The 9,064-nt window shown below is 42.4% G+C and overlaps 1 protein-coding gene across 1 annotated transcript in view; it reads right to left on the bottom strand.

The window, feature by feature from the left end:
• GAD2 (glutamate decarboxylase 2 (pancreatic islets and brain, 65kDa)) overlaps nucleotides 1-9,064 on the bottom strand; it is a 106,124-nt gene that overhangs the window by 75,367 nt on the left and 21,693 nt on the right. The window contains exon 8 of the mRNA XM_006871656.1: nucleotides 3,746-3,825. Coding sequence (XP_006871718.1) covers nucleotides 3,746-3,825 — 80 coding nt within the window. The remainder of the gene's footprint in view (nucleotides 1-3,745; nucleotides 3,826-9,064) is intronic.

Here is a 9,064-nt window from a genome sequence, read left to right as displayed (position 1 = left end):
CTCCTAACATGGATGAACATGGAGGATATTGTGTTGAGTGAAATCAGTCATTCAGAAAAGGACAAATATTGTATGATACCACTACTGTAAAAATCCAAGAAAAGGTTTTCATGCTAAAATAAATATTCTTTGATGGTTGCCAGGGGTGGAAGGGAAGAGAGAGTTGTTCACTGGCTAGAGGGCAGGCATATGTTAGCTCAGGTGACAGGGAGGGCATATAAGAAGGTTGACAGAAGTATTATGAAGACAGGTTAAGATACGGAGATATATAAGGGTTAAAGGAAATCAGGAAAACAACACCATTTATAATAATTACCCAAAAACATGAAATACTTGGAACAACAAAATCTTGGAATAACAGTGTTCTGCATGTATACAGGCTGAACAGGTATGTGAGGGAGAGTGGGAAGATACCCACATATATATAAGGGTTTGAAAGAGGATATTTGCTGCAAACACACTTATGAATGTGGTAGAGCACACAAAGGGCAAAATGATGAAAACTTCTTAGATATTATTGATCTCTTAAGGCAATGAGTTCCTGGGCCTGAGTCTCAGAGGACACCATGGTTAATCGGCATAACAATGTTCTATAGTCTACTTTGGTGAGTAGCATCTGGGATCTTAAAAGCTCATGAGAGACCATCTAAGGTGCAACTATTGGTCTTCATGAAAATTGAAGATGCTTAGAATCAACTAGTCCAGTGGGCCCATCGAGCAGGTGAACATCAATCACCACCACTCTGAGACCAGAATAACTAGACGGTGTCCAGCTACCACTATCCACTGCTCTGAAACAAATCACATTAGAAGGTCCTGAATAGATGTCAGAAAATGTGCAAAAAAAAGATTATTAAAAGACCTGGCTTATTGGTCAGGAAAAGACTGGAGGAACACTAGACTATGGCCCTTGACCACCCTGCAGATCTGGGATGGAACTAAACTTCATGGCTCAATTTTCAGCCAAGCAGTATATAGGGGACAACAACACTAGTCAGGTGTGCTCACCATGGAATGGTCAATCATTAGAGATCAAAAGGGCAACATTTACCTAAGGCCAAAGTTGAGAAGGCATTAGAAAGTGTGTGGAATGGGAATAGGAACCATAGGGAGGAAGTGGGGTAACTGTTGTTGCATGGAGGGGATTGTAATCATCGAGATGATGCTTTTCTTTTGTTTTGTTTCTTGTCCTTTGTTTTTTTCTCCTGTTTTCTGTCTTTCTTTTTCCTCCTGTACTGATCCCTCCCTCTCCATCCTCCTCAGCTCAAAACCTCAGGAGTAGAAAGAATCAAAAACAACTTGAGGGACCCTTGTGGCACTGTGGGTTAATGTGCCAGACTGCAAAGCCATTTGAACTGCAAGGTCGGTGGTTCAAGCTCAACAGCTGCTCCTTGGAAACCCTATACAGGGTCTCTATGGATCGGAATTGACTCGATGGCACTTGACAACAACAAGAACAAGAGAGGTGGGTTGGAGGGGGAGATGGGCAGGTATTGCTTAGGGAGTATGAACTTCTGTTAAAGGTGATGAAAAAAGTTGGAAACGGATAATGGTGATAGTCATATAAGGTGGGGAATGCAATTAATGTCACTGAATTGTACTTGTAAAAATGGTTAAAATGGTAAATATTTTCTTATATACATATATTTTGCTATACACACACAAACCATTCCACGTGTTCAGCTTTATTTCCCATGGCTTCCTCCCTTACCCCATCACTTTTGGTCAGGCCCAGTTCTTGGAACCTTACAACTTGTTAGTCATTTATATTTCTATGTATTCAATTTGTATAATTGCCGTGTGGTAACTTAAGCCATCCAATTCATCCTTAATTTAAAAACCTCAGGCTCACCTGCCCTGTGAAGCCAGCTGGGTGTGCCAACATGCAGATTGTATACCGTATGTCACACAACTCAAATATATAACTATCTTCTTTTGATGCTGTTTGATCTCTTCTTTAGGAGCAGACATTATCAGGATCTTATGCCTGATGCTTTCCTTGAGCTGAATGAAGTTCCTTACACATGGGTGTTGTTGTTAAGTGCTATAAAGTTGGTTCTGCCTCAAAGCAACCCTCTACAGGGTTTCCAAGGAGCTGCTGGTGGGTTTGAACTGACTAACTTGAGGTTAGCAGTCCAGTACTTATCTACAGAGCCATACCAGGACCCCTAACATAAGGTGGACAGTCAATAAATGTCTTTCTAATAAATAAATATGTTTACAAAAATAGTTAATTGAGTGGCATCTTTGTTTATTTAATAAAAGTGCTTACTAGATTCTTTTAAATACTGGATCTAATTTTTAGCAGGCTCTAGGCCTGTTCAAGGCCTATCCAAGGCCTATTTAAGGAGACCTGATATGGCACTGGTAAAGCACTAGAACCACAAGATCGGCAGTTCAAACTCACTATCCGCTCCTTGGAAACCTTATACAGGGTTGCTGTGAGTCTGAACTGACTTGACGGCACTTAACAAAGGCCTTTCCAAGGGACTTCTGGTGTGGCACTGTAGGATCAGCACTGGGCTGTGAACCACAAAGTTGGCAGTTCGCACCCACCAACTACTCTTCAGATATCCTATACAGGGTTGCTATGAGTCATAATCTACTCAACAGAGTTTAACAGCAACAATAAGGCCTATCCAAGAGCCCTGGTGTGGCTCTGTAAAATAAGCACTGGACTGGCAACGGCTAGGTCTGCACTTCAAACCCGCCAGCTGCTCTTGGAAACCCTATACATAGTCGCTATGAGTTGGAACTCATGATCCAAAATGAGCCCTGGTGATACAGTGGTTAAGCACTCAGCTGCTAACAAAAGGTCGGCGATTCAAACTAAACAGCTGTTGTGTGGGAGAAGGATGTGGTAGACTGCCTTCATAAAAATGTACAGCCTTCAAAGCCTTATGAGGCAGTTCCACTCTGTCCTACAGGGTTGTTATGAGTCAGAATTGACTCGAAGCCAATTGTTTTGGTTTAGGCCTATTCGTAAAAATAAACCCCTTGCCACCAAGTTGAGTCAGGCGCATGATGATTCCATGTGTTACAGAGTGGAACTGCAATCCATAGAATTTTCTTGTTTGTAATCTGAAAGCAAGCAGATCGCCAGACCTTTCTTCCACAGCACTTCTGAATGAGCTTGGTTAGTACTTAAGCACAAACTGTATGTTTCACCTTGTAGACCTATAGATCAGTGACAATTTACATGGACAGCCTGAAATGTTTTTAAATTATTTTCCTCAAACCGTCACAGCTATTTCCAGAGTGCCTGTGCAGTTCAGGTGCCAATGAAGACAGGGATCTCTCCCAAGAGAGCACTTTGCTTCCAGCACGAAGTTGATGCTCTGTTGGGACATTATTTACATTCTGCTGACTAAATTGTCCAACCCTCCCATAATCACCCAGGCAGGTTTACACAATCCATGATGTCTAGTGTGATACTACCCCATCAATCAACAACCAACAACTGCCTGTTGTTGCTAAAGTGTCCAGGTGATGAACGTTCTTCTGCATCTTGTTGGTGCAGAATATTTTGATTGATTTAAAAAAGATTCAGATTAAGTCCAGGGCTGGGGCTGTCTCCCTGACTCTGAGAGCTGCAAACAAGTGCCCATGCTAGGAAGGAAGAGCTACAGCAGCGGCAAGGGCGGAAGTAGGCTGTCTGCCTCACCATTGTCACCTCATTTCTGACCAAGAGGTATTTGTGTAGAATCTGCAAATGTCTGACCAAGGTTCAGAAATTTATACTCACCTCTCATCGCATTTAATCAGAATCACGCTGTCTGTTCCAATCCCCAGAGCTGCAGCTCCTTTCTTGAGTGAAAAGTGACTCTGTAGAAAAAAGATTTATAATCAGGTGTGTATAATGTCAAGATCCATCCTCTTGGCTATGTTTATTTTCTCCTTGTATTTCTAATCTGCCACTTCAAAGCCTCAGTTGCTGGGAGAAAGCAGTATTCTTCACTTGGGCTTCTTGTGGGAAAGATTATAAGGCATTGGGAGTTGTAAGTAAAGGAGTCCCTGGGTGGTGCAAATGGCTAAGCACTCAGCTATTAACTGAGAGGTGGATGTTTGAAATCCACTTGAGATGCCTTGGAAGAAAAGCCTGGCAATTTGTCTCTGAAAAATGACAGCCATTGAAAACCGGATGGAGCACAATTCTACTCTAACACACATGGTGTCACTGTGAGTTGGAACTGATTCAATGGCAACTGGTTTGCTTTTTAGTTTTGGGGATTTGTAAATGAACCTAACACTCCCACACAGTAACTGCAAGCCAATTTTACATCTACGACATAGGAAAATATTAATGACCTCTAGGAGCTGTATAATGTATGTCTCCCAGACCTATATTTTGCTACTAGCTTATACTCAATTTCTGCCAAGTCCACTGAAATTGTGTGCACTCAACTAAGGAGCAGTTGGCCCTAAATCCAACACCTTCATCCTACAGTTGTTGAGGGATTGTTTGCTGTGCAGGTGATGGGCAGCCGAGAAACCTCTCACCAGGCTAGAGGAAGGTTCTGGAAGGAGGTGTCAGTTACTGATGGTAGCAAAATGTTTGTCTGTGTAGGGAGAGCAGGTCCTGCTGACAAGCCACCAGCGGGAGAGACAGAATCATTGTTTGTGCATTTGGTTATTGACTCAGGGTAGGATTTTGAATCTCAATGGCTGTAATCAGGGTGCAATTTGGAGCGCTGAGAAAGGCTAACCTAAGCCCAGCTGTACTGCATCTGCCCATCAGCCTCTTACTATTAACTACAGATCATTAAGCTGTCCAAAAGGAGAGCCACTTCCTCAATTTACATCTCCAAAGGGTTGCTGACGGGAATTTTAAGCTATAATTCCAGAGTGTACCCTCCCTTCCAGTGTTCACTCTGAACTCATATGAATTCTTAAATATGCAGCAGAGGCATTGTTGACATTTTGGGGGAAGAGGGGCGATGTCTAATAAACAAGAAGAAATCCCATGTATAATAGCAACACATAAAGTAAACAAAATGTATTTTACACTGAACAGAAAATGAAGCTCATCAAATGGCTTCATTTTAAGACCTCAGAAAGAGTGAACAATAGTACCGAGATAACTGGAAAATGGGAGAGAAAGCTGAATTGGATTAGGGCTTATAAAGATGTATATGACATTCCTCATGAAGAAAGAAAGAAACAAACAAAAGATGAGTTCTCCCTTGTGAATTTAGCAGAACCCCAGGCAACCTCTATGAGAAGGAGCTCAGAGGGAAATAGCACCAAGGGTCTTTTTGCCAGGAGGGCATAGAGAAGAAGAGCCAGCTGTCCCCACCGAGCAAGCACAAACTACTCCAATTATGGCCCTCAGTGACTGGTCCCTTAACTACTAAACTGCAAAATGGCAAATTGGGGATAAGTAAGAGATCTGGTGCACCTGGTCAATGAGAGTAAGTATTCTTGTCTAGTCTTTAATGAGGAAGAATAGGGATTCTCAAATGAAAAGCAATTACCCGAGATAATTGATCACTGTACCAAATGCCACAAATGTAAAGAAAAACACATGCCTGGATAGAAAGCTTAAGGATGGGGAACAGAGGAGATATGAGGCATGAAAAAGAAGATTAGGTACCAAACATCGAGTCTGTTGATATTTTCAGGAAAGGAAGCAGAGAACTAGCTAAATGTTATCCACAAATAGCAAGCAACCCATGGAGAGGAAGGAACTTGAGAGGGAAAAAAAGAGACACTACCTAATGAGGAAGAAACAGTGAAGACAGCTTAAATGGTGCTGGTGAGACCTCATGGGGAGGGTTGTTTTTAATCCTTGGCACCAAGGCTTCCTAGAAGCCACTTGTTGATGAACCAGAGAAAACAGCCTCCAAACAACAGCCTCCTGGATGCTGAGGAGCCTGGTAGCCAGACTTTCAGTGGTCGAAGGCTGGCCTTTCAGATGAGAGACCCAGGTTCAAGTACTGGTCAGTGCACATCATGCATAGTCGCTGCCACTCATCTGTCAGTGGAGCCTTACGTACTGCTCCGGTGCTGAACAAATTTCAGTAGAGCTTACAGACTAAGAAAGACTAGGAAAAAAAGGCCTGATGATCTACTTCCAAAAATCAGCCAATGAAATAACTGTAGTTATTACTCTCTGTAATAACCATGGTGATGGCACAAATCCAAGCATTGTTCCATTTTGTTTTGTTGTGCATGGGGGTTGCCATGAGTTGGGGGATCAATGGTAAGTAGCAACAACAGATGATGCTTGGTCATGAGGGCATTACAGACATGTGGCCTTCCTTTCTGAAGGGCAGTTCCAAGGCTGGAGTCAGGTACCAGGGTGGTGAATACACTGACGTTAGTGACTTCAGAAGGCAAAACTATAAACAGAAATTGGAAGCTTCAAGGATTCAGATTTGTCCTTAAATAATAAAGACTCCTCTAATAAATCAGTTGTCCACCAAAAGAATATCTGGGAATGAGCTAATAAGTATCACCACAAGGAAGACTAACAACGTTAGACTCCCAATAGAAGCTGATGTTCTTTGATGACTGCTACACATAGTCCTGTATAAGGGTGGTTGTTGTTGTCTTGTGTCCTTGAGTCAATGCCAACTCATGCTGACCCCATGTGTTACAAAGTAGAACTGAACTCCAGACAGAGGGTTTTCTTGGCTATAATCTTTATGGAAGCAGATGCCACTCCTTTTCTTCTGGGGTGACACTGAATGGGATCCAATGGCCAGTACAAACCCACTTGCACCACCCAGCTACCTTCTGTGGAAGGGTAATAGATGCTGATGAAAAGGTGGCACAGTGGTGAAGCACTCGGCTCGAACTGAAAGGTCTGGGGTTTAAGCCCACCAGCAACTCCATCTGGGGCAGTTCTAGTCAGTTCTATAAGGTTGCTGTGAGTCAGAATTGACTTGATGGCAATAGGGTTAGATACTAAAATCCATGTGACTTTCAATCTATACTAAACTTCAGAAATCAAGATTGATGAAGATCAATTTCCTCTCCTTTTAAAAAGGTGTCATAGGCAATGTAGACTCAGGCCACATAATTTGGGTTACATTTAGAATATGCACAAATAAGTAAGGGCATTATAGCTATAAAGTAATATTAATTATAAAAATAAGCAGGACTTCTGGGTTTGGATGGGATGAGACTATCCAGAGTCAGAAGGTATGGAATTGAGAACCCGTCACACTGAGTGTTGTGGGCTGAGCTCTGTCTTCCAACTAGCCCTATGGCTTGGGAGTATAGTATTAGTCCCTTCTCTCTTTAACAGGGGGACAATAAATCTTACTTCCCTGTAGGGGTGGTGGGAGAGTAAGGTGAATGATAGAAAGCTCTGAGACAAACCATCTCAGTCCTCTGGCATGCCAGATTCTCCTCCTCTATTAGAGGAATCCAGTGAGATGGATTGGCAAAGTGGCAGCATCAATGGGCTCAAGCGTGGTAACAATTATGAGGTTGGCCCAGGATCGGACAGGGTTTCATTCTGCTGTGCATAAGGTCACTATGAGTCGGTACTGACTCGATGGCACCTAACAACAACAACATTAGCTTTTAGATAAGCAGTTTGGAATGAACAGGTACATTTGTTGTGATAAAAAAAAATTCCTTGACCCAACTTTCCAGTACTGTTTCTCACCAATGCAGTTTTCCATTTTCTTAAAACTTCTTCCTAGTAAGCACCAATGATCATTCTGTGTACTTTATAAGAAAATCTACCAAGTTTATCACTTTGGGATCATCCCAAAAACATTTCCATCACCTTCTGAACTGACTTCTCTGCCTTGAATTTAACTGACCCTGCAGATTGCCTTGGAAGCCACTGTTTTGACTGAACATTTTGGTGTTTTTTTATTTGTGTTTTATTGAAAGAACTTGTCTGCAGGCATCCACTGATCACAGAGATGTGTTTAAACATGTTTTGCTTAGAATAACCCCATGCATGCATGTATGGACTGGAACCCTAGTAGCAATATTCTTTGACTTACTCTTTGTACACCAGGGATTCCCAATAAACAGATCCTCCCTATACCTTGGGCACGGATCCCCCTCAGTGACCCCAGTACCAATGGTCTTCCCCTTGGCTTCTTCCTTCTCCACATCCCTCAAACTCTCATTAATTTGCCTCTTACACATCCTAAAATTGGAGGAACATGATCGCTACATCTGCCTTAGAAAGACATGTAGTCCTTATTCTTGTTCATCTTGTTCATCAAATAAGAGCAAATGCAGTGCTCTGAAGCAACTGAGTTACAGAGAAGCACATTCTCTGTGAAACTACTTTGCTGATTTCTAATTATTATGATTTGGAGGGGAAGGGACCACCCAGTCATGGTCTTAGAGATTGTGTGATTGAGAGGTGATATGGTTTTCTTCACAAGGCATTTCTGTGAAGCTGCTACATTATTATTCTCATGCAGTTGTAACTAGTAGTTTAAAGTCACCCCACTGTGAGCTTGTGCCCTAAATAAGTGTTAAGAGAAAGAAGTGGTCTATATCAAGATTCAGTGTTAAATGAAGAGAGATCCAAAAGTGATCTTTGGTGACAAACACAAACATCAGTACGGACCTTATATTCAGGCCACTCTAATGGAAAGCATGTCTTTCCATAGGGTCCAAGAAGAGTGAAATAAAACTGTGCAGTGGAAAGAGGTCACTTGACTATAATGACCAGGTTTGGACACCTGGCTCTATTTGGGAACTTACTTTCTTTTTCTGAACCATTGTTTGCTGTACCTCACTGATAACCCTCTCCCTCAGCGGTGAAAAGGAGGTAACATATGCACAGTGCCTCTGGATTGCTGAGCACTCACCAAGACCTAATGCTATTGAGTTGATCTGTCTCATAGTGACCCTATTGGACAGAGTAGAACTGCCCTTTAGGGGCTCTAAGGCTATAGGCTGCTACACTTTAGTCCCCTGGAGCAAGTGGTGGGTTCGAATAGCTAACCTTTTAGTAGTAACCAAGTGCTTACCCACTGCACCACAGGTCTCCTTGGGCACTCACAAGGTGCTCCTAATGTGGCCTTTAGTCTCCCATCCTCCTGCTTAATGTGATACCATTCACAGGTCTCCCTAGAACTTT

The sequence above is a fragment of the Chrysochloris asiatica genome, unplaced genomic scaffold (genome assembly GCF_000296735.1).
Source record: "Chrysochloris asiatica unplaced genomic scaffold, ChrAsi1.0 scaffold00172, whole genome shotgun sequence".
NCBI classification, from domain to species: domain Eukaryota; kingdom Metazoa; phylum Chordata; class Mammalia; order Afrosoricida; family Chrysochloridae; genus Chrysochloris; species Chrysochloris asiatica.
Note: the sequence above shows the minus strand (reverse complement) of the source record. Positions and strands in the feature narration are given on the sequence as shown.